The sequence below is a fragment of the Dryobates pubescens genome, chromosome 38 (assembly GCF_014839835.1).
Source record: "Dryobates pubescens isolate bDryPub1 chromosome 38, bDryPub1.pri, whole genome shotgun sequence".
In the NCBI taxonomy this organism is placed as follows: Eukaryota; Metazoa; Chordata; class Aves; order Piciformes; family Picidae; genus Dryobates; species Dryobates pubescens.
The window spans coordinates 342,053-366,072 of NC_071649.1; the positions used below are offsets into that span (position 1 = coordinate 342,053).

The 24,020-nt window shown below is 50.2% G+C and overlaps 2 protein-coding genes and 2 non-coding genes across 5 annotated transcripts; all 4 read right to left on the reverse strand.

The window, feature by feature from the left end:
* Positions 1-1,661: 1,661 nt before the first annotated feature.
* On the reverse strand, positions 1,662-7,457 carry LOC104304256 (40S ribosomal protein SA). The gene is made up of 7 exons (XM_009904979.2): positions 7,386-7,457; positions 6,920-7,088; positions 5,739-5,857; positions 3,689-3,934; positions 2,337-2,465; positions 1,891-2,059; positions 1,662-1,790 (listed from the first exon to the last, which is right to left on the reverse strand). The coding sequence occupies exons 2-7, from the start codon at positions 7,050-7,052 to the stop codon at positions 1,696-1,698; spliced, it is 891 nt and encodes a 296-aa protein (XP_009903281.1). The 5' UTR covers positions 7,053-7,088; positions 7,386-7,457; the 3' UTR covers positions 1,662-1,695.
* On the reverse strand, positions 2,978-3,132 carry LOC128899040 (small nucleolar RNA SNORA62/SNORA6 family). The gene has a single exon (XR_008463045.1). It is a non-coding gene; the product is annotated as a small nucleolar RNA SNORA62/SNORA6 family (small nucleolar RNA).
* Positions 4,946-5,102, reverse strand: LOC128899039 (small nucleolar RNA SNORA62/SNORA6 family). Its single transcript, XR_008463044.1, has one exon. It is a non-coding gene; the product is annotated as a small nucleolar RNA SNORA62/SNORA6 family (small nucleolar RNA).
* Positions 7,458-12,315: 4,858 nt separating the features above from the next.
* On the reverse strand, positions 12,316-19,426 carry SLC25A38 (solute carrier family 25 member 38). Of its 2 annotated transcripts, none has more exons than XM_009904980.2 (7): positions 19,311-19,426; positions 17,307-17,428; positions 16,651-16,735; positions 15,967-16,146; positions 15,134-15,302; positions 14,267-14,433; positions 12,316-12,877 (listed from the first exon to the last, which is right to left on the reverse strand). In XM_009904980.2, the coding sequence occupies exons 1-7, from the start codon at positions 19,377-19,379 to the stop codon at positions 12,755-12,757; spliced, it is 915 nt and encodes a 304-aa protein (XP_009903282.2). In that variant the 5' UTR covers positions 19,380-19,426; the 3' UTR covers positions 12,316-12,754. The 2 variants fall into 2 exon arrangements, with proteins under 2 accessions (XP_009903282.2, XP_054033126.1); XM_054177151.1 differs by lacking the exon at positions 19,311-19,426 and adding an exon at positions 18,391-18,480.
* Positions 19,427-24,020: the final 4,594 nt, after the last annotated feature.

Below are 24,020 nucleotides of genomic sequence, written 5' to 3' on the forward strand. Positions count from 1 at the left end.
GGACTTGGACATTTTGCAGCTGTGACCAGCACCATCAACCCCTGGACAGCTGCCAGGCAGCAGCAGCGATGCTCAGGGCTCTTCCCCTGCCCCCAGAAAGCTTCTTTTGTTGACATGTTTCCTTCTGAGAGTGCCAAAGGCTGGCCTGGTTGCGCTGACCTAGTTCAGACCCAAAAGGTAAACACCCTTCTCTCTTAGCGTCCACTTGGCTCTCCACAGGTGAGGTAGGACCAGAACCAGCTTCTCAGGCAATGCTAACAAAAGCAGCATCACAGGGGAAGAACAGCTCCACAGCAGCTTCCCAGGTTGTGCCCTGCTTCCATCCAAGGAGCAGGAGTGAGCAGTGCTGGAGACCCTGCCCATGGCAAACGATGTCCCAGCCTTTGATGTGATTGCCCTCAGAGCAGGGCAGCTGAGTTTGGCCACATGCCCTGCTTCTTCCCACACTGAGCTCTCAGCTTGGCATAACCCAAATCTAACCCTGACCTGCATGCACAGACCTGCTTCAGGCCATTTTCTTCCTCTGCACTGGTGAAATACTGCAGGACTCCACACAAGGAACCCTTCTGGCTTTAGTGCAACAGCATTTGAAATGAACAAACATCTCGGCCAAGACAGGTTTCTCTGACCTTCAAAGCAGGGCTAGGGAGCCATGACTTCAAAGATGCATCCCATACCCTTTAGAGGACATTTTATTCATACTTGAACAGTCCTAGTAAGAACGAGCTAGCAGGCAGTGAACCAAACATGCAGACATACTGAGGACTGTCACGGGAGCCGCACTAATTAAACCTCAGGCTTCAGGAGCACTTCATAAACTGAGGTTTTAAGCTTTGAACTAGAGATAACAAAATAGCAAATCTTCATTGTGTGGTTTTATTCATCAGTGCCTACTGAATGTATAAAGGAAGAGGTATGAACAACAGGCTTTGGAAGGTGGGCAGTAGAAAAAAAGAGATAACCAAGGATGTTCCTCATTGCTGTCGATGCAAATAGCTGTAACACGGTTCTACCTTTACCTGTCACTCAGACTCAATGCAGGTGAGGTTCTCAAACCCACGAGGCTAAAGGCAAGACAGTCTCCCTGGCAGCTGCAGGGCAGTCGAGAAATGCCTTAGCAGCTGCTTGGTCCAGCAGCAAAAATGAGGCAGATCTGTAGAAAAACCTTCATCTGCTCTTGTATTCAGGATGACAGCATTCGTCTGTGCCCAGGTAGTTCACCATACTTGCTTTGGAGTGTCAAATTCAGGGCAGCTGCAGATTTACCATGTGCTTTACTCTATCTGCACCAGGATGCTGGTGCTTGAGGACTGTCTAAGTGAGGAAGGACTCGGTAGCACAGATGCTCCAACTGGCGTTCCATGAGGGAAGCCGCTCTCACTCAAGGGCTCTTGTCCCCACACCCTGCAGCCAGACCACCAACCAACTGCATGCCCCTGCCTCATACAGTAAGTCCCAAGTGAGGCCAGCTTCACCCATCTGAGGGGCTGCTGCTGGCAGGGCCAGAGCCCGCAGCACCCCAGTTCCAAGCTGGATGAAACAGCAATTTACAAAGCCTCCCACCCTGGGGGCCAAAGACTGCATTCCTCAAGCCACTGACACGTCACCCACCACCAAGCTTAAAAGAGCAGCACCAAGCAGGGTGTGTTTTACAGAGTCTTTATTTCTCTCGCAGTACACTGGGACTGACTGAAGTTAAGACCACTCTGTGGCAGTGCCAACCCACTCAGTGGCCTGGGCCGTGGGAGCTGCTGACCAGTCCTCGGTGGCAGGCTGGGCGCTCCAGTCCTCTGCAATGACAAAGACAAGAACCCTGAGTGCACCCCAGCTCTCCCCACCCCTTTACCACCACACTCCCAACTTCCCACAGATATCCCTCCCCAGACTGACCTGTGGGGAACTGCTGGATGGGCACCGATGGGACCTGCACTCCCTCAGACCAATCTGCAACCTCCGGCTGAGGAGGAGCAGTGAACTCTGGGGCTGGGGCCGTCCATTCGGTCTGGAACTCCTCCTTCGTAACCGCCTTCTCTGCAGCTGCCTGCTCCTCCTTTTCAATCTGCAACACAAGAGCACAGTCTAAGCCTCCCAGAGACGCCTCCCCACCTTCACTGTCATGTACCAGACAATCCAATTAACCAACCGCCCCTTCTAGGCATGAAGTGTAATTATATGGGGGGTGGACTAGATGACCTTTGGAGGTCCCTTCCAACCCAGACCACTCCATGACTCTCTATTGACAAATCCTGTCCTGACCAGCAGGCACGCAGGACCATGGGGCAGGAGCACAAGCAAGATATCTCATGGAGATACCCTTGCTGCCCCAGCTCTCCTACCTCCTCAGGATCCCTGTAGAAGTACAGGTCAGGCATGACTTCCCAGGGGTGCTCCCGGGAGATGGTGCCACGCATACGCAGGACCTCCCGAGCCAGCATCCACCACATCAGCCCCACGGAGTGGGCTCCCTGCAAGGCAGAAAGGTAAGGAAGACTGGCTGCAAAGGATACACCTCTGAACACACCTGGCTTTCAAAGAGCAAACAACTGATTTCCACCCAACCCCAGGTTCCTGCTTGGCAAGACATTACTTGCTCAAGCCCAGACTCATGAAAGGGAAACTTTTTCAGGGCTCTGCAGAAATGAATCCGTGCATTTCAGTCACCAGCATTTGAATTTTCTTTATACAACAGAGCCTGAAGTAATTCCCCTGCTATGGGGTTTCATACTGCTCACTACCCCACATGCACCTTGTCCAAAGAGGCATTCTGCTCAGGCTAGAAGAAACAGAAAACTTGAGCAAATGAGCACACAGATCTGACACACACTCGGACTTCGCTTACACTAGTTTCAGTGAATGATACCTAGAAGCCAGAAATAATTTTCCATCTCCCTGAACTTCACGTTAGAGACTGTTTCTGGCAAGGTAACATTTCAGAGCAGTTTCTTCATCAACTCACTTTATCTTTCATTTGTACTGAAACTGTGGCAAGAACGATTATGAAACTCCAGTCCTTGGGCCACAAAGACCCTCATGGAGTCAAAAGATTCTGCCAGGTTACTATAGCACACGTCCTACACTTGAGAGTTCCTCGGCCAGAACTGGCCTCAGCTCCAAGCTCCAACTGTGTGCAGATCATCCCTTCTCTCCCCACCACCTGCTTGCTTGCAAGAAGCCTGAACTGGTTTGTCACCTTGGGAGACATACAAAATAGAAGCCAAGCCTGCCCTGCAGAACACATTCACCTTGCAAGCTGCAGTGTGCTGTGAGTGCCAGAGCAGGGCCCTTGGAGCACAAGCCCGGTGAGAGGCTGAGGGAGTTGGGGTTGCTTAGCCTGGAGGAGGCTCAGGAGACCCTATTGCTCTCTACAACTCCCTGAAGGGAGGCTGTAGCCAGGTGGGGGTTGGTCTCTTCTCCCAGGCAACCCGCACCAGAACAAGAGGACAGTCTCAAGCTGCACCAGGGGAAGTTTAGGCTGGATGTTAGGAAGAAATTCTTCCCAGAAAGAGAGATTGGCCATTGGAATGTGCTGCCCAGGGAGGTGGTGGAGTCACCATCACTGGAAGTGTTTAGGAGGCCTGGCTGAGGCACTTGGTGCCTTGGGTTAGTTGATTAGATGGTGCTGGGTGACAGGTTGGACTTGATGATCTCTGAGGTCTTTTGCAACCTGGTTAATTGTATTTTACTTTACCTTGTTGTTGCAGGGAATGGCAATGTCCACATAGCGCAGCGGGGAGTCGGTGTTGCACAGGGCAATGGTGGGGATGTTGACGTAGGATGCCTCAGTCAGGGGCTGGTGGTCGGCCCGGGGGTCGGTAACGACCAGGAGCCGCGGCTCACGGAACGCTGCTTGGATCTGGTTTGTGAAGGTACCGGGGGTGAAACGCCCGGCAATAGGAGTGGCCCCGGTGGCAGCAGCAAACTTCAGGACAGCACGCTGCAAAGTGGAGCAGGCAAAAGGTGAGGCACAAACCCAGCGCTTCAGCCAAGTCACCCAGAACACCCAACAGAACTTAACTGGACTGTCTGTTTCAATTCCTGGGAAATCAGGGCTGCCAGCAGCTCTGCACTCAGAATGAGGTGAAGTAAAAATGTTTCTGGAAATAGCTACATTGGCACCAGCAGTTAAACCCACGATACCCAGCAGCAACACAGGAAGGCAGGAGATGGGGGGGGGGAAACCACACGCTTTTTATCCCTGAAATTGTTTGCAAGCTCTATAGTCTCATCCTCAAGCTCCTTCTTCCCTCAATTTAAGAAGGACACTGAGACTCTTGAATGTGTCCAGAGAAGGGCAACGAGGCTGGGGAGGGGTCTGGAATACATGCCCTACAAGGAGAGGCTGAGGGAGCTGGGATTGTTTAGCCTGGAGAAGAGGAGGCTCAGGAGAGACCCTATTGCTCTCTACAACTACCTAAGGGAGGTTGTAGCCAGGTGGGGGTTGGTCTCTTCTCCCAGGCAACCAGCACCAGAACAAGAGGACAGAGTCTCAAGCTGCACCAGGGGAGGTTTAGGCTGGAGGTGAGGATAAAGCTCTTCACAGAGTGAGCTGTTAGCCATTAGAATGTGCTGCCCAGGGAGGTGGTGGAGTCACCGTCCCCAAGGTGTTCAAGAGGGGACCGGACATGGCACTTGCTGCCATGGTTTAGTACTCATGAGGTGTTGGGTGACAGGTAGGACTTGATGATCTTTGAGGTCTTTTCCAACCTCATGGATTCTCTGACTCTACGATTCTCTCTAGTCTCACCCTCACATCACAAGAGGGGGATAACACAAACAGCTGATGAAAAAAGCAAAGCCAATTTTCTTCCATTATTTCTACATGCCTTTTTTTTGATTCAGCAGTGTAACATTAGCAGTTCAACAGTTAACACACACGCACAAACTGAGTCTGTTCAGGTTGCAGCTGACAGTTCTCACCCACCTGCAACAGCTTTCAGCTGCTGGGGCATGTGGCAGGGCCTACTATCAAACTCCAGTCATAGAGGGAGCTCCTCTCCTGGTGTTAGCGAAAACCCTGCCCTGGTTGCTGTAGCACACTTCCGACACTTGAGAGCTCATCGGCCAGGAACTGGCCTCAGCATCAAGCTTTAACAGTGTGCAGAGGTCAAGTCTACAGGAACTTTCACTATGTATAGCCACCCTTTTCCCAAAGCCTGAATCTTAAGCGTTTCCTTCGCAGGTCCACCCTGTGTGGAGCTCACAAGTTCCCTGAAGGCTTTTGCCATCACATCATTAGTTCAAAGAAACAAACATCACAGAAAAATTCCAGTGGCTAGTTAGGTTTTATTTAACGTTTGTGTCCCCTTCTGTAGCATTTTTTTTGGCCAAAAATCTCAAGGCAAAGTTTAAAATATGCTAGTTATACTTTGCTCAGTACTAGAGCAAATAGTCACTTTTTCATCAGGCACTTACTGTCCCCAAAAAGCAGAGCAAATGACTCACAAAATTACTGGAGGGGGCACCAGGGGACTGACCACCAACATGCCTGAAATCCAACAGGATATCCAAAGGGTATGAATCCAAAGGCTATGAAAGAAATAGTAGTCATCAAATGCCTTGAAACTGCAGAAATGGGAACTGGGTTTCAACTGAGCTGTTCTACACTGCAAGAGCAACACTTTAAAAAACATCCATCCAAGACAGTGTTCCTAGAGCCAAAATGCGTTACACCTTTTTACAATCAAGTTGCCATCAGCAGGCATGAGAGCCCAAGCCTCGTGACCAATAAACTCTCATACCTGCCCAGTGTTTCTGGAGGAAATGACGCTCACGTCAGCTGGGTTCTCAATGGCAACGATGGCACGGGCTGCCAGCAGCAGCTTCTCCCAGGTCCTCTTCAGATTGATGATGTAAATACCTGTTGGTCACAAAAGGCTTTGGAGCAAACAACAAACACAAGACCCTAAACCAGGATACCAACCTACAATCATTCCATTTGCCACCTGGCTTTGCTTACTGCAAAATGCTGGTTAGTGGAGAGCTATTGCAAGGAGAATCCCCCCATATGGTCTTCCTGTAGCATACTTCCACGAAGCAGGGCTTGCTATGGGATACCTGAAGGGAGATTGTAGCCAGGTGGGGGTTGGTCTCTTCTTCCAGGCAACCAGCACCAGAACAAGAGGACACAGTCTCAAGCTGTGCCGGGGGAGGTTTAGGCTGGATGTTAGGAAGAAATTCTTCCCAGCAAGAGAGATTGGCCATTGGAATGTGCTGCCCAGGGAGGTGGTGGAGTCACCATCCCTGGAAGTGTTGAGGAAGAGCCTGGATGAGGCACTTGGTGCCATGGTTTAGTTGATTAGATGGCGTTAGGTGATAGGCTGGACTCGATCATCTCTCAGGTCTTTTCCAAGCTGGTTAATTCTATTCTGTTCTAATTTTTTCCATAGGTTGAAGCACAAATTTAAGAACAATGCAAACAGCAGAAATCACTACTGAGACATTAAAGCCCATTTTATTACTGCAGTCAAGCACCAGCACAAGTGCCCAAATCCAGCTGTCATTTACTGACCTCTGAAAGCCATCTCTCATTATGTGGCAATTTTAGACAGGCACAAATTTGTAACTTGTACAGGAAATAAAAATTAGAAGTGTGGCAATGCAGTAAGTTTAAAGCTATCAGAAACATGTGAGAACACCTCTGCACTCTGGCTTTCATCTTGACAGTGAAATGAGCACAGCAGGCAAAACCTAATACTTTAGATGGGAAACGATAAAATAAGCACCTTCTTTCTTTTTCCATCCCTAACTTCATTTAGGCTGATTCCAAGTAACACGATTTAATTCGTAAAGACGCCTGCAGCTTTCTCGCCATGAATGAGCTACTAGGAGAGCTCAAGTATTAACACTTCCCTGCCCTTTCTCTGCTGTATCCGCAAAATCCCCGCTGCCCAAGCCGAGCCACCCACCCCAGGGGATTTACCATCGCTCTTCCTTTTGTATATGTACTGTTCCATCTGGAAGTCGAGGTTGGTGCCTCCCAGGTGGGTCCCCGCAGCAAGGAATTTGAGGACATCCTCCTCCTTCATCTGTAGGACATCGAGACCTCCGGACATTGTGACGGGTTCCCTTTGGAAGCAACGACAGGGAACCTGCAGGTACAAGCACGGTGCTCAGCCAGGCGGACTCCCACCTTCCCTCGCCCCACGAGGGCCAGGGCCCCGGCGCCCGCCACCGGCCCCGGCCGCCATCTTGGCCGCCTCACTCCCCGCTCATCCCGCAGGCCTCAGCCCTCCCCGCGGCTCAGCTCGGCTCTGCCCGGCCCGGCAAGCAGCACGGCGGCGAAGGGGCAGGCGAGGGGGCAGGCAAGGGGCGAGCAGGGGGCGGGCAGGGGCGCCGCCGTCAGCCCCACAGGGGAACACATGGCCGCGGCCCGGGCCCGGACTCACGCTGGCAACGCCGTGTGGAGGCTCGGGCAGGCGCGGAACGAAAGGGAAGGCAGCCGCCGCGTGAGGCCTATATAGCGCACCGCCAGCCAATGGGGAGCGGCGCTGCGCCGCTTGCCACGGAAGGAGGCCCCTGGCCGCCGGGGCCGGGCCGGAAGCGCGGCCTGCGCCGGGCCCGCCTCAGAGCGGGGCGTCCCGGGCATCCCCACACGGGGTTCCGCCTCTGCCCCGCCCCTCGCCTGGGGACGGTGCCGAAAGAGCTTTCCGAGGTGGAAGTGCCTTCCGATAGCTGGAGGGGTGCTGCTGCTGCTGCCAGGATGGGTCCGGCGATGAGCGCTTGAATGTTTGGGGGTGTCGTCCCCACTTAACGCGTGAGTGGGTGTCATCCAGGAGATGCTGGGGCACCGCTGGAGCTGGGCCCTCCAGAAAGCGAAGAGGGGATCGGTCTACCTCCAGTGCAGCTGGACAGTACCCTGCTTGCTTGTCGGTTGCATGTTAGCCTGTGTTTCAAAGGCTTGTCGTTAGTTCTGTGGGTTTTGATAGCATAATCAGCACAATCTATCCCCTCCTTTCTAGTTGAACAATTCTATCTTTGGAGCACATCTGTCACAAGAGTTGTGGGCATCTTATCTCAACCCCTTACTGGTTTGGGGGGTTCTGTCCTTTGGTGGGGTTTTTTGGTGTTTTTCAATCTCAAAGCATTTTATAGTGATAAAATCAGAAACTGAAGAACCATGCAGCATGGAAAATCAGCTGGAGACTGGGAAAGCAGATGCAATGGTAGAAGAGATTCCTCTTCCAAGTGCTCCCCATGGAGTTTGTAAATGTACACATACATGTGTGTGTGAGGTGAAGAATGCTTCCTGCTCAGTTCTGGTGTCCTGATCGTGCATGGCACATAACCTGCTAAAAAGTTGAAAAGCAAGTGAAGTGAAAATGTTTATTATATTTATTATAAGGACAGTGCCTTTAAACTGTTTTTTCTATCTTTCCCACCCTGCACTATTCAAGAGGATGAGGGAGCTTGTCTGCTATCTCTCTAGGCAGCTCTCTAGACAGCTGTCTGCAGCTCAATCAGAAACACTTTGTGTGCCAGAGGTGGTTCTCAGGGCAGCAGGAGAGCTCTGGGGAGCCAGCCCTGCATGAGTGCTATCACCAGCCTGACTTGCTATCAGGTACCTGCACAAGGCCCAAGGTTCAGGGGCAGCTGGCACAAGGCTGCATGCCAGGACTGTCTGTTACAGATAACTCCATGTTCTGTGTAGGGTGTCATCCAGGCAACATCTGAAAAGAGATGAGGTTTGGGAGCTGCAGATCTAGAAAATGCACATCTCAGTATCAACATTGATGTTTTGATTGCACAACCTGCTTGCTGCAGAATCCCAAGACCATCCTGTGGCAAGCAAGGGGAGACACCAGCAAATCCAGTGTCACCTTGCACCAACAGAGGATTATGTCCCAGGCACCATGTCTGGTCCTCTGTGGAGATCAGACTGCCCGAGCAGCAAAGGCTTGTTTGGCAGATGAAAAACAGTTTGTCCCCAGAGTGCTCAAAGCCCCACTGTCCTAAAGACAGTCTTTCACCAGCTAGTGTGGAGATGGCCTTTCTATCAGTCTTTACACACAGCAGGCAGGGAGAGGAAGCTGTGAAAAACACTAGATTCCCTATTGCTGTGTGGTTTCACCATTGAAGTAAAGCAGATGAGGTTGTACCAGCACAGCATGTGTATATTATAACCCATGGAATAAGGAACATACATTGCTTTATACAGGCTCTGAGCTCAGCCAGTAGTCCTCTTCTCTTGGGAAACTTCTTGTTGCTTTCTTAAGCCTTTCTTCCATCCCATCCCATCCCTTGTGGGTTTGATTGGTTTGGGGGTTCCTTTCTTATGAACACTAATGAACATGTAGTTCACTTTGGCAACCAGTTTTTAATGGAAACATAAAACGCATCTTCTCAATAAATACTATATATATAGTCACATAAACACTCACAATACTCAAACCTGCAACGTTCCAAAGCTCCAGTTCTGCTTAAATAGCACAAGAAACAAACAAGGAAAAATCATGGGCACAGGAAGAATGGAAGTGTCCAGTTTCTAAAAAATAAACAAACATATTCAATCATCAATTCTCCTGTGTATTTGATCATAAACTCTCTTCTGCCCTTACAGCTCCCTTAAATACCAATGCCTCAACTTGTTAACCAGTTGTGCAGTTACACCTGAGCTGCAGGGGCAAGCAGCCAAAGCATGTTCACTAGTAGGGCATTGCCAGCAATGGAAATTGTCCTGAGAGAAACCTAACCACAACCCTGCCATATATAGAAAGGATCACATCACCTTCCCTGGAGTCCAAGCAAAGAAATGATCTGCCAAGATTGTTAGTGTTGAATTGCTGGCTTGATCCAGGTAGGTGATCCAGGTGATCTTCTATTTGATTGCTTTGCATTTAGGTTGTAAATTGACCATTTGTTGTTAATTAGAAGCAACATAACCTCAAGGGCAATGTATCTCAACTTCCAAGTCCACATACTTGTTTTTCTTGACTTGCTATAGCTGTCAAGAAGTAATTTCAATCAATCACTTCAGAATGTTTTGGAAGAGGGGCAAAGGGTGAAACATGCTTAAGGATGAGAGCTGGCAAATAGCATTGTGCCTAACTATGTGATAAAGCCTTCAGAAGACAGAACTTCAGCCTTCCCTCAAATGAGAGGCAGACAAAAGAAATGATGAAGAAAAGCAAACAACACATCTGCACTGCAAAACTTGCTCTCCCCAGCTCACAGGCAGAGAAGTTTTTGCATTTGCAGCACCTAGGGCTGATGAATCACAGTGCAGTTCACAATTCACAACTCCAAAGCACACATTTTTCACTCTGCTGCAACAACAAAGAGCCTCCTCACTCTCCACAAGTAAGGGAAATGGAAGAACCTTCCCAAAAGAAAAACCAACACTGCTCTGGGCCTGAATCCAGATTTTTTTAAAGTAAATTGAAAATAAAATGGTAGACTTCAAAATGCTGGAATAAACTCTCTCATTCTTCCTTTGTTACTTGACCAGGCAAGAGTATAGGGCATAAAAGCCACTGAAGTGCTCCTGCATTTCAGGTTTCTGATCAGGATGTTATTTGATTCAGGACCTGGCATTCTTTGCTCCCTCATTCTTAAGATCCCAAGTTTGTCTGCACAGGCTGCGTGCTGCTTTGCCATTGCTGCATCAGGAAGCAAAATATTCCAAGTATCTTGCAGGTGACACCATACACAGCTCTTCACTGCCACAGCCTAGGATGATCAACAGCTGCACAAGGGAATAAAAGACTCACGAGTAACATGTCGTTGCCACCTTACTGTGGCAGGTCAGCAAGCTTAGACTTGTTTACTCAGCTCTCTGTGCCTGCAGTGCTCAGGGGAACAGCAGGGAGTGCAGTTAGCACTGGTTCCTCTGCTTTCATGAGTTCAAGCCACGAAGGCTGAATGGACAACAAAAGAAGTTGTTCATGTTTAGTATTTAGCAAATAATGTGCTCACACGCCTGACCCTGAGAAGCAGCACAGGGAATCTGGCAGCTTCTCAGATACAACATGGAATGATTTGATGCAGTGCTCTATTATCAGCACACTGATGTGCACACAGGACCCTCCACCAGCATTCTTGCAGGCACCAGCACTGTGCACAGCACCAGTGTCCCACCATAGGCAGCACCCTTGCAAGCCTCCAACTCATCACCTTACACTTTACTCGGACTTCACTTTCCTGTCAGTCACCAAACTTTCTTGGAACTGGAATCTGGTAAAGAATCTCTTTTACAAGCCACATCCCCTCTCCTCTTGTGCTCAGGAGGTTGCCAGAGCGGGCAGTGACTGTGCAAACTCCACTCCAAATATCATGAGCAGGTAGACAGTGATGGTTGTTCGTACCGCTGTAGCATCATGTCTCTGCATTTACAGGTATCTGCTGTTTCTGAAGTGAACTCTTAAGATCCCTCCACATTTAAGCAAACAAAAGCCAAAGGGCCTTTTCTGACAAACACACTGCAGAACAGGATACACACTTCCAGCTTTGTGGCAATGCCAACAGAGCCACCGGAGTCCTAATGCAGCCAGCTCAGACAGAGGCACAAGTGAAGAGGGGAGCAGGCTGCACTGAAGTTAGGACAGCACACACTATGAGGTCTGTGTAACTAGGAATGAGGAAGGCACAGTAGATGAAAACAGTACTTGACGAAGTCTAAACCCAGGAATACTGAAATGTGCTAAGAGAAAACAATCAGCTGGGAAACTGTGGAGGGCCTGTGTGGAGCCCAAAGAGAATTAAAGCTCCTTACCAAACACTCATGGGTCTCCAGCTTCAAAAGATGCTTACAGAAAAGAGCAGCCTTTTCTCTCCAAACCCCAAGGGTCTCCACATGCAAACAGCAGCAGCTTTTATGGGAAATCTGAAGTGCATCTCTATCTAGTTCCATTATACATTTATGCATTATGAGCTATGACCGTAGCAGATACCTCTAAGGACCAACTCGCACTGCAGGTGTTGATCAGGAATTGACAAGTGAGCAATAGGAAGCAAGTAAGTCTCCAGTGCAACAGGATTAATGCTAACAATAATACTTGAGTGTTCCTGACAGTGGTCAGGCCAGCAGGAAAAACATTTTTCAGGAAACAAGTAGAACTTTGGTAGCAATCAACTCTAAAGTGCCTTGTACTTCTTAATTCCTGTGCAAATGCTGCTGTAGAGGCAGAAGCACACGTCAAGAGTGCTAAGATGCTCAATTACATAGTAACAGGACACTGCAGGGAGGTTCCAGTTACCTTCTCTGCTATCATGCCCAGTGCAAGTGTGATGACAGACACCATGTTCCTAACTTGCCTTTAGCACTTCATTTCTCTTCCACCCACTCCTGCATTGAGAGACACATTCAGCCTCCCACCAGGGTCTGCAACATCGCCCTGTGAGAACATAACATGAGGAAGGAGGATCTACACCACAGTGGGGTGTTGCATAGATCAGCAAGGAACAGCCAAGGGTCTGCAGTCACTGTTTTCTCCTCAAACACTTCTGCTCAGCAATGCCTCGTTGCCTACAGCGGTGAGCACAGCTATTTTCCAAAGGGGCTTTTCTCTCAGCATAGTTACCAGTCCATGGCAAGCCTGCCACTTGCTGTGGCAGTCTGCAAGCACAGTTCTGGAATGCACTGAACAAATGATCCTTCTTTCCCCTATTTGCCCAAAGGCCTAAGCCCCCATCTCAGACAAGCTTTCTGCTGCCAGGCCGAGCAAGGCTTTTTCCTCTGTGGAACTGGGAACTTCCTAGTGCCAGTTGATCACAGCAAGCAGAAGGAGGAGTGAAGCTGGACATTTCTTGTGCAACTCAGTCAGGATTTCAAGCCCATTTTTTCCATCATCTGTTCATACACTGTCCAAGCCATTGCTGCCATCAGAGTCCGCCTGAGGGCACGGGGCACGCCCCCTCGGAAGAAGCCGACCAACCCAAAGTCCTGCCACAGGAGACAAACAAAGGACAATCCATCACAATCTGCCTCCAGTGGTTTAATTTCTCATCATCATTTCCTACATGGAGCAGCACAGGACGTATTTCAGCTCAGACCTAGATCAGTTTCTCCGACCCAGGTTTAAATGGCATTTGCTGCTGAGGAAGAACTTGTAGCACTGCGCTACTGCAGGGGTACCCAGGAAAGCAGGAAGAGCAATGAAAGGAGAAGGGAATGTCAGGATGGGGAAAGCCACACCAAAGCCCAATAAAGAGAAGGTGAGGGTGTTACAATGTCAAGACATTCCAGGAAAATGACCTGTCTTGTTTTAGAGCTTCATATTTACAGAAGTCACTTAGCTATTCTGTAAAACCTGACATGTGCGAGTACTGAAGTAAGAAACAACCTTCTGATAGGAGAAACATGCACCATGCACAACAAATCCATGCATAAATAAACAGATTCCTGCTTAAGAAGAGATTTCAACATGGAAACACAGCAAACCTGCCAAGATCCACCCTTCTGAGGGCAGGAAGGGAAAGGTGAGCTTTGTATCCCATTCCTGGGATACAGATTGGGGCAATTATTTCTCTTTTAGTGCTCAATGGGGAAAGAGTTGTTTTATAGGTCATTTGTATCCAAAACTGGCATTTCATGCTGCACACTAAAGAAACCTTCTACCCCAGTGTTGTAAACACAGATGTCCTACATCGATAAAGCAAAAGGTGGCAGCAGCTGCACTACAGCTCCTCCAAGCCTACATACTAAGCTAAGCAGAAATGAAGTTAAGATGAAGTCAGCTAAGCCCTTTCCATCACTCCCCATGTAAGAATCAATACATAACAGACAGAATTGAAGTGAAACCAGTTTCACCAGCCTGCAACATGAAGCAGGTCTGTGTACAGAGATGCTGGCTGGAATACGCCAACCATTGGGCTCCAGCACTCCGAGCCTGCTCTCCAATTCCCCATCAGCTCTCATTTTGTGAAGACAGATGGAGGACTGAAGAATGGCAAGAATCATCAGGGAGCAAGTTCACTGCCTTGTAATCTATTCAAGAGGGGCAAGAAACAGCTAAGTAGTGGCAACAGCCCCTCTAATTATTAGGAAAAGCAAGGAATGAGCTAAAGCTCCCAACTGCTATCAGACAACCAGAGCACTTTCCAGTCACTAGTGCACACAAACCAGCGACAAGAGATTCAGCCTCACTCTTCCACAGCATGACCCACTTCAGCTTCTGAAAATACTGACACTGACTGGCTGACTGCAAGAGCCTACAAAGCAGTCACATTTGTCCACTTCCTTTACAAGGCAAAACCATACTGTAGCTGTGCTGCAGGCAGGGAGAGCAGAAGCGAGGCTGTGATTGTGCGTATCAGAAGGGCTTCAGCTCACCTTGTAGATGAAGGCAGCGGCTTGGCTTGTCCTGTGGTACTTGTTGGGGGACAGCTGCATGTGTGTTTTGATGACATCAGCAGGCTGTGTTGCCAGGGAGGCCAAGATGCCTGCAAAGATCCCACTGCCAAAATTCAACAAGGGCATGAGCACCGGATCCAGCTGGTCTGCAACAGAGCAAAGGGAATGAACTCAGACACAAAACAGGCCGGGGACAAAGCATAAAGCTGCTGAATGATTACATCAACATCAAGGTCTGAGAGAAGTTAAAATCCAGGCAAGGCAGAGAAAGCTTTCAAGGGGAAAAGTGGTTACCAGTCCATAGTCAGCATTATTAAATAGCCTCATTGGCTGGGGAACAGAATTTGAAAGTCCCTGGAGGTGTTCAAAAAGGGATTGGACATGGCACTTGAAGTCATGGTTTAGTTAGTCATGAGGTGTTGGGTGATAGGTTGGACTTGATGATCTCTGAGGTCTTTTCCAACCTTATTCACTCTATGATTCTATGTTGGCCCAGCCAGTTCCAACTTTAAAGAAGCCTCAGTTTAATGGACACTGATCAGACAACCAGCAGCAGAAAGCACTGCCAGAAACACCTACCCACTCTTACAACTGTTTGCTAACCCACCTTGTGTATCCATCTTCATAAAGACAATCAATAAACCTGGGGCCAATTTCTGACAGTGGCCTGAGCTGCAGGCCTACAGGTCTCCTCAGGACAATAGGAATGTCCCACCAAAGCTATACAAAAGACTCATTGACCTACCGAGTGAGAGGGCACTAAGCAGAGCATGCAGGCAGTCAGCTGCAGAGAAAGATGCCAGAAAAGAAACATTTGCCATTACAGCCCCCAACGTTCAGCCTTACCCTGAGGTGTAAGCTTTTTGGTCTGTGTGTAGAACATCAGGTAGATGCCAGAGAAGGGAGCATCCCGCAGCAGCGTGGCAGTGAGCCCACTGAACATGCCACGAGCCCCTTCTGTCTGATAGATATTCTTCAGAGCTCCATATACACTCCCATAGCCAAATCTTCCACTCTGCAAGGGTAGGCAATAGTTAGACATCCACATGCCAGGCACAAGTCAAAGAGCCCTACACACACCCTGAGGTCAAAGGAATGGATCTCCTCTACCTGAGCCTTGAAAATAGTCCTCCAGGAAGGTCAAATGTGGAAGGTGTTACACAAACATTAATACAACTGAAATGTTAAAGCATCAAGGTGAATTCTGCTTCATCATATAACAGAATAAAATAAACCAGGTTGGAAAAGACCTCTGAGATCATCGAGTCCAACCTATCATCCAACACCATCCAAGCAACTAAACCATGGCACCAAGTGCCTCAGCCAGGCTCTTCCTAAACACCTCCAGGGATGGGGACTCCACCCCCTCCCTGGGCAGCACATCCCAGTGGCCAATCTCTCTTTCTGTGAAGAACTTCTTCCTAACATCCAGCCTCATCCTCCCCTGGTGCAGCTTGAGACTGTGTCCTCTTGTTCTGGTTGATGGTTGCCTGGGAGAAGAGACTTGCCTGAACATCAGGAATGTATTTCCTGCACTATGTGTGAAGCAGGATGAAATCAAGATTACACTCCTGGCTCTAGTCAAGCAGTCACAGCCTTCTCCAGCTGGAATGTCTTTCTCATCAGAAGGAAGGTGTGGAACATCGCTAAGAGGGAACTCCCTACCAAGTCACACTCACCTCGTATCGGGTCTTCACTACAGTCACTGGCAGCATGCAGATCCCAGAAACTGCACGAGCAGTGGCACCCAGAAAGACAGACTCCAGGGCTGTGGGTGAACGGTCCACCAGAAGCTTTTGCTTCATCATGTACAAAGTGCTGAAGTAAATCCCAACCCCAGGAATGCATCTTGCAAAGGACTTCAGAAGAAACAGAAGCAGAAGAACAATAAAAGGCATACATCAGACAAAAAGTACTACAGAGCAGCTCAGAGGCCGTTCAACTTGACAGGAAGCCTTGTGAAACACAACAACAAAACCACTGAAGTTAACATGCTGAGGTAAAAATAATTTACAGCACTGGGAGCCAATTGGTTCAAACTATGCCAGGATTTAACACATTCCTCAAAGGCAGTTTCCTACACTAAGACACCCCAAGACAAAACACTGCTAGTGCAGCTGCCACCCCACATTTGCAAAGTGTTCAAGAGTTCAGCTGCTCAGGGCTGCAAAACCCCAGGGACTGCCATGACCAGATGAGTGGAATTCACCACATTAACTCCTCAGAATAGGACTAAATCACACAGCTTCACTCATGATTATACAAGAGTTGGCTATTTACACTCAGACAGCCAGAGCTAGCAGTAAACAGTATGTTTGTTTATCTAGTGATTTTTAGAAGTCAGGGTTAAAACAGCCACTTACTGGAGAGACACCTTTCCAGAGCCCCAGAAGACTCTCAGTACGAACAACCCTGAAGAGCAGAGTAACCATCCCAGCACGACCGGACCTGAACGGCAGACAAGACAGCAACTGCAGAGGTGACCTGCTTCTGCTCTCTGTACTCTCTTTCACTCATGTCTCTGTGCATTACCCCAGCACCTCCAAGAGGCTCTTTCGCAACTCACTCTTTCCAGGGCGTTCCCATCCCTTTCTGCTTCCCCAGCACATATAACACACATTAGAGGCCTCTCTCATTAGCAATTTGTAGTTGCTCACCCCCTTTGCTAGCAGCAACAGACTTAATTGTGTTTGACTACACTGAGCTAGCAGGAGAAGCTGCACACATGGGAAAGTTGTGACAGCTGCACAGAGTTTTTCAGGCAGTCATTGCAGCAGACACCAGTTTCTGAGACAAATACAAATGCTGAGGCCACATTAAAGCAGCATTCACAGAAGCAGACGTTCTCTCTCTTCCGCAGCAAGATTATCAATGCTTCCCCATGCCATAAAAACACATCTCCTACCTCAGAAAGGCTCTCAGTATCCAAATTACAACCCTGAACTCCAAGTCCCAGCCAGCAAATCAGGCAGAAGCCTACAGTGGAGCACCCCCACATGCCCCATGTCCCCACTCTCACCCATTCACAGCAGGCTGCAGTGTTTGCAGGCGGGTTTTCAGCAGGTCAAGGGGTTGGAAGAGGAGCGTGGAGCAAGTCCCACTGATGGAGCCACACACAAAGGCCTTTAGGACTGGATGCATCTGGAGGAGAAAGAAGAGAACTTCAAATGGTCATTTAATTAAAAATGGGTGAAGAGGAAATACAGCAGCTGATACATTGTGTGTTATAGGATAGGAAGATGAGTTGACCCCAGATACTAAGGGCTGCTTCTCAGGGCACAGAAAGCTTTTTCAGACCTTTTCAGAGCCTGATCAATTTTTATTTTTGTTTTTTGGTCTTTTTACTGGCCTTATTATTTAGTAATTTTACTTTTTGGCTCGGGTGCCCCTTTACCACATCCTTAGTCCTAAACTCATCCACCTCCTCTCAGCAGCCTGCTGGCAGCATCTTCAGCCCTTCCTCCCCATCGCGCAGCAAGGTCCTCCCGTGCCGCAGGCACTAGTGGGGCTTTGCCTTAAAGCTGGCAACCACCCAAACCCGGCTCAAAGGCACCCAAAGCACAGCACAACCTGCTCAGCTAAGCCCTGGCTTATAATCTAGCAGGTTGGAAGAGACCTCCAAGATCAAGTCCTGCCCACGCCGGCTGCCACCTGCAGGGTGATAAGGCTGGCGACACAAACCGCACAGCAGGGTGGAGAGTCTTATTCTTTTTTAAACACATATAGCAGTTCTGTTAATGGAGAACCTCTGCAGTTCCTCTGCCACCTGGCACAGAATCACGCTGAAGCAGCTTTTTTTGCAGCATGGTGGTTTCGGGAGTGAGCTGCACAGGCCTGCCTTCCACCGCCGACTTTCAGACCCCTCTAAAAACCCCGTCACGACCCTGCAGCCCCGCTGCGCGGCCAGGCTAACGGCCGCCCGCCAAGGCCCGGGCCCGCCGGCAGAGCTGCCCCGAGGCCCGCCGGGCACCACGACGGAAGGAAAGGTGAGAGCAGCGAGCCCCCCCCGGCCCGCCAGGCGCTGTCCTCTGGCGGCCGCCAGCAGAGCGAGCGAGGCGGGCCCGGGGTCCGCAGCACCCCCCGGCCCCGTTACGAGGCAGTACCTCAGCCTCGCGCCCGGGCATCCCCGCGCCGCAGCCACTGAGCGCCGCGGCCCCGACCGCCGCGCGCGGCGCTGCCCAATCCCAGCGGCCCCGCCGCGCGCGCGCCCGGCGCATGCGCACGCTCCTGACCCTCTGCGTGCCGCGCGCCCGCCCCCGGCGGCCGCCGCGGTCGGCTGCGTGGTGCCGAGCCACGGGCGGCGGTTCCTAGTGGGGGCTGTCGGGGGCTGAGGCAGGGCACTAAAGGAATGACAGAAAGTGTCTGTTCACTCCTCTTCCTTCCCAAAGGGGAAGAGAAACAAGAGAGAGACTTACGGGTGAGCATAAACATACATAGGTGGGTGGATCGATCGATCGATCCATCGGGCACTGGGGTAGTCCCAGACTGGACTTAGCAGCAGACAGGAACTGGATCCAGAAGTTGGAGTCTGGGACTGGATTCGAGAACGCATTGCTCAAGACCAGAGGCAGAACAGAGAGAATCCTCCTCAGATACCAGCCATTGCAGAAGTGAATTTGACCCTCGTGGTCCTTGGCTTTATACTGCACATGATAGGGTCACCTGTCCTCTCCTGCTTGCAAGTTCCACCCTTTTATTGACTCTAGACCCCTTCACTTGCTGCACTCCAGCATGGTTCACACAATCTACCTTGGCCTCCATACCTTTCTGCATACTTACCCTTGATAGCAGCTACAAACATCACTTCTAGAAGCAGATACTGTCTGAAAACCTGTCACTAACTTCAGAAAATGCCACCACGTGGAAGAGACTTAACCAAAAAGTAAAATCCCTGAACAGAGAATTGGTTCTGCTGTAGCTCAAACCAGGACAGTAGTCTTCATATCTTCCCACAACCCCACAATCAAGCATCTTGTGGAGACTGGTGTTCAAAAACACAACTTTATCTCTGGTGCTTTCTTACCACTGATGTTTCCACTTGGTCTTCTGCATCCTGGGCCCGAAGCAGAGGAAGGCTGAGCTTCCAAAACATTGGAGGAGCGAGGTGCTGAAAGGAGCTGCTTCTGGCTTAGACCCACATCAGCCCTGAGGCTGTCTGCACTGCATCTGCAGAGCCAACCATTTCTTATCAGTGAAGCATGAGGAGGCTGGGAGGAGCACCCAGAGGCTTCCACAAGCTGCTTTTCTGAGAATCTGGCCTGCCAGCTTGCCATGCCCTGGCCAAGTGAGGGTTGGCACATGCAGACACGTCACAGTCCAGTCCTAGAAATACAATCCTGGGCACAGCAGTAGCCACATGCACAAGCCACCTGCTATTGTTTGCTTGCACTGCTGCTTGACAGCCCCTTTAGAAAGAGGGGAAACACCTCCTTGAGAAAATGTATCACAGAGGCTGGCAGAAGCTCCCCATTAGGGACTCCCTCTTCTCTTTTGGAGGCTCCTTTCTCATTATGCAGTTCCCTCCTCAGGGGATTGACTGTCTTATGTTTCCTTCACTTACTCTGCCTGCTGACTCATGGGGAAAAGGATCCTGGTGCCTCATTTCCCAGCACACCTCTTGCTCCACTATGGACCTCCATGTGGGACAATTGCCTCATCATGGTCTTCACCAGGAGCTGCAGGGGAACCTTTGCTCTGGCACCTGGAGCATCTCCTCCCTCTCCTGCTTCTCTGACCTTGGTTTCTGCAGAGTTGTTTCACATATTCTTACTCCTCTCTCCTGGCTGCTCTTGCACAGCATTTGTTACCCTCTCTGACATTATCACAGAGGCATTACTGGTGGACTCAGCTTTGACCAGCAGTGGGTCCATCTTGGAGCTTGCTGGAATTTGGTGCTTCCAACATGTGGGAAGCTGTTTGCATCTTCTCACAGAAACCACCCCACTACCAAAACTTTTCCATATAAACCAAAGGCATCATCATTGATCATATAAAGAAGCTGGCTGGGAGATAAATGTCCTTTTGGAAAACCCCCTTCAGCTGGTTTCCCTTGGCATGTTTCTGCTGTGCTGGGTGTCACCAGGTAGGTACCCAAGCACTTATGGGGATGTCAAAGGTCTCCTCCAAGAGAAGGCTCCGAGGAGACCCTATTGTGGCCTTCCAGTATCTGAAGTGGGCTACAAAGAAGCTGGTGTGGGACTTTTTAGGGTGTCAGGGAGTGATAAGACTAGGGGGAATGGAACAAATATAGAAATGGGTAGATTCAGATTGGATGTTAGGAAGAAGTTCTTCCCCATGAGGGTGGTGAGACACTGGCACAGGTTGCCCAGGGAGGTGGTGGCAGCCTCATCCCTGGAGGTTTATAAGGCCAGGCTGGATGTGGCTCTGAGCAACCTGCTGTAGTGTGAGGTGTCCCTGCCCATGGCAGGGGGCTTGGAACTGGCTGATCCTTGAGGTCCCTTCCAATCCTAGCAATTCTATGGGTCTATATTTTGTTGCCAGAATTAGTTCTGACTTTTAAGCATGGCAGTTTGCATCGTGCTTTGCTTTGAAGACAGTAAAAACATGTTTAAATGATTCTTCACAGCAGTGAGCCTAACAGCTGTAACAGGGCTGACAAAAACAAGGGATGTGCCTGAAATGTTTCTGCACAGAGCTGAGCTCTCTCCATGGAGCTACAATGGACACTTTCATTTTTTTTCCCAAGCAAAGTGAGGACTGCAACAACAGTGGCCAAAGAGCTCCTCCAGCATGACACCTTGTCAGGAGCAGCAGTCTCCAGGTTCTGGAGAAGGAGGAGTTTTGCTGGCTTAAAATAAGCCTGAAGATGAATGAGGAGGGGAAGCAGAACCACTAATCACACACATTTCTGCAGGGATGATTTCCATGTCTCACTCTGTAGGAAGACCCAGCAGAGGGAGCCTTCATGTCACTGTCACAGAGGGACTGAAGGAGACAACCCATCTCTGATGGCTTTTCAGCAACCCGGGGCTGCCACATTTATTCTTCATTAAAAAGGTGGGGAGGCAAAAATTACCTGCACCAGTCCAGGTGTAGACTAGTCCCTGCTCAGGTGTGGTTGCAGCTGGGGTGCCCAGGCACTGCTGGCTTTAAGTGTAGAATGTTTCTGTGGGTGACCCATGGTTCCTTCTGCTCCTGTGCCTCATGCTGGGGTGTTATCATGCCCCCAGTTTTCCCAGATGCTGAGAGACAAGGAAAGGAAAGGAAAGGTGTCAGTAACTCTGCTGAAAGACACAAGTGTCTCTGCAGAGCCAAATGATGCTTTGAGACACTGCCAGTGTGGGAGGGAACCCTCCACCCTGGATCATGTCCAGTGACCACACTGGGTAGCAAGCCCACCACCATGCCAGAGCCAACAGAGCTGGGGCTGTGGAGTGCACACCTCTCCACAGCAGCTCTGAACAGCATCACCCCAGAGTGACAACACTCCAGATGATCTGCCTGTGACCAGGGCAGTGGAGCACGTGCCCTGCATGCATTGTGCCACAGGAGGATCCCACAGGGCTTGACAGGGATCCACAGGTCACTGTGGCTGCCCAGCAGCAGGGACCAACCCGACTAGCAAGTGACAGAACAGGATACGACTCGTGGTGCACAGTGGTGTGGCCACACCAGAGCACAGGAACAAGCCAATGTTCTGATCTGTTAGGCAGATTAGCTGATGGCCTTGCCACTGCTGCAGGAAAGGTGCTGCTGGTGAGCCCTGGGAGGCAGAGCTGGAGCTGTGAGTGCCTTTCCACCCAGCACTACCCCTCTCGCTGCACTGCTGCGGCCAAGTACACCTCGGGTGCTCAAGGGGTGAAATTTGTGGTTAAGAGAAGCATTTTCCTGCTCTAGACCTAAGCCAAAAGGATTCCCAGGATGATGCCTGCTGCCCTGCTGCAGATCAGGACCCTGCTGTAACCCAGCAGCTTTAGGTCTGCAGTGCCTGTAGGATGTTTCTTGCTGGGGCTCTGTCCAGAAGAAACAGTTCACAAATGTTTATCTCACATTTCCCCTCCACTGTAACACTGTAAGTGCCCCATTAAGGCCAAGGAGTGGGCAGGTGAGAAAGGGGCATCATCCAGGCCTGGGCCATGCTGCCAGCAGGAGTGGCACCAAAGCACAGGCACTGTCCTGCCTACAGGCTGGCTCCCCAGCTCCAGCTGCAGCCCTCTCAGCAGACTTTGGGCACCTGCCTCCTCCTTTTCCTGCCTTCTCTCACCAGGGCTGGTGACTAATTAGCTTTGTTCCTGTGCTGCCTTCAGACAGGGCTTCCCACTGCCATGCAGGGCACTGCCATGATCACCCTGAAAGGAATGTTTGGCTATGTCACTCCCCGGTGCAGGAGATGCCAGTGGTTTGTGCCACTGATGTCCATTGATGTCTCAGGTATTCTGGACAATGCTTCCCCCAATAAGAGGAGCCTGGAGTGCAGCTCAGTGAGCTGCAAGCAGAGATGCCCGCTGGCATCCCCAGCTGGGAACAAAGCCTGACCCCAGGAAGAGGCTGAAGCCACCTGTGCCATAGGTCCAGGAAGCATCAGTGACTCCAAGAGTGCTCTGTGCTGCTGTGTCTGCACCAGGCAGCACAGGCACCAGAGGATGTCCTGCCATAGGCTCTGCAGCAGCGCTGCAGGCAGCCTTTCTCTCTTGCTCAAGCTTGTCCCCACAAGCAGGATGTCTGTGGTGTGAACATCCCAGGTGTCACTCTCAGTCCCAGCTACCATGTGGGTGGCTTCTGAGCCTCTCTCCCTGCTCCCCTGGGAAATGCCTGGGCATTTCCCAGCTGCCAGTAGTTTCAGTGCTAGCTAACCCTCTAGCATCTGTTTTGGGTTGGTTTTGTGTTTCCTAACATGCTTCTGTATTTTTGCTGGCCAGCAACCTCATGTTACACCCAATTTCCTATATGCAGTGTCCCTTATGTGTGTTAGATACTACCTTTGTTCTGGCTGTTACCACTAAGCTCAGCTTTGCCAGCTCCAGGTCTGTATTTTTTTCACTGACCATCAGTAAGTTGTGTACAGCTTGGGGGGGTCCCCAGTTCCAGTCTGTGCCCCATCTTTTCTCATCCTGTACCTCTTCACCACAGAACCAACCAGGTTGCAAGAGACCTCCAAGATCATCAAGTCCAACCCTATCTAATCAACTAGGCCATGGCACTAAGTGCTTCATCCAGCCTCTTAAACAGCTCCAGGGATGCCAACCCCAGCCCCTCCCTGGGCAGCCCATTCCAATGGGCAATCTCTCTTCCTGGGAAGAACTTCTTTCTTCGATCAAGCCTGTGCTTCTAAGATCACCTCTGTGCTGCATCCTGCATCCTCACCATCCAAGATCCCAGATTTGTATTTCTATCCACTGCATCACTGTGTTCCACTCAAAAATATCTCCTTCTGCACAGGCTAGGGAGAGCCAAGGGGGTGAGAGCTTTTACACACTGAGTGTGAGGCTTCTCAGGCACTTCTGCTTCATGTGCAAGTCCTGTCCTCTGCAAGCACTTCTGCCCCTCTGAGTGGCTGCCTCAGAGTTTCACAAGGCACCAGCAGGACCAGAGCAGAGCACATTAATACTTTCTCAGCTCAGCCCTGAAGCTCAGCCCAGGAAGCTGCCCTGCCATAGTTCACATGTTTCCTTGGGCAGGCATGAGCATTAGAGAAGAGGAAATATACATTGACATCTAAACAGGCTCTGCTTGAAGAAAACATTGGTTTTGAAGGCAGCTATGAATTAAGGTA

Coding starts and splice junctions, on each gene's coding strand:
- SLC25A38 (XM_009904980.2), bottom strand. CDS start 19,379: ATGTTTTGGAAGCTCAGCCTTCCTCTGCTTCGGGCCCAGGATGCAGAA. Junction 16,147..16,650: donor TCTGGAAAGGTGTCTCTCCA/GTAAGTGGCTGT, acceptor TTTCTTCTGAAG/TCCTTTGCAAGATGCATTCC. Junction 12,878..14,266: donor CCGCTGCCTTCATCTACAAG/GTGAGCTGAAGC, acceptor CTCCTGTGGCAG/GACTTTGGGTTGGTCGGCTT.
- LOC104304256 (XM_009904979.2), bottom strand. CDS start 7,052: ATGTCCGGAGGTCTCGATGTCCTACAGATGAAGGAGGAGGATGTCCTC. Junction 5,858..6,919: donor ATACAAAAGGAAGAGCGATG/GTAAATCCCCTG, acceptor TGTGACCAACAG/GTATTTACATCATCAATCTG. Junction 3,935..5,738: donor CCTCCAGAAACACTGGGCAG/GTATGAGAGTTT, acceptor TCCACTTTGCAG/CGTGCTGTCCTGAAGTTTGC.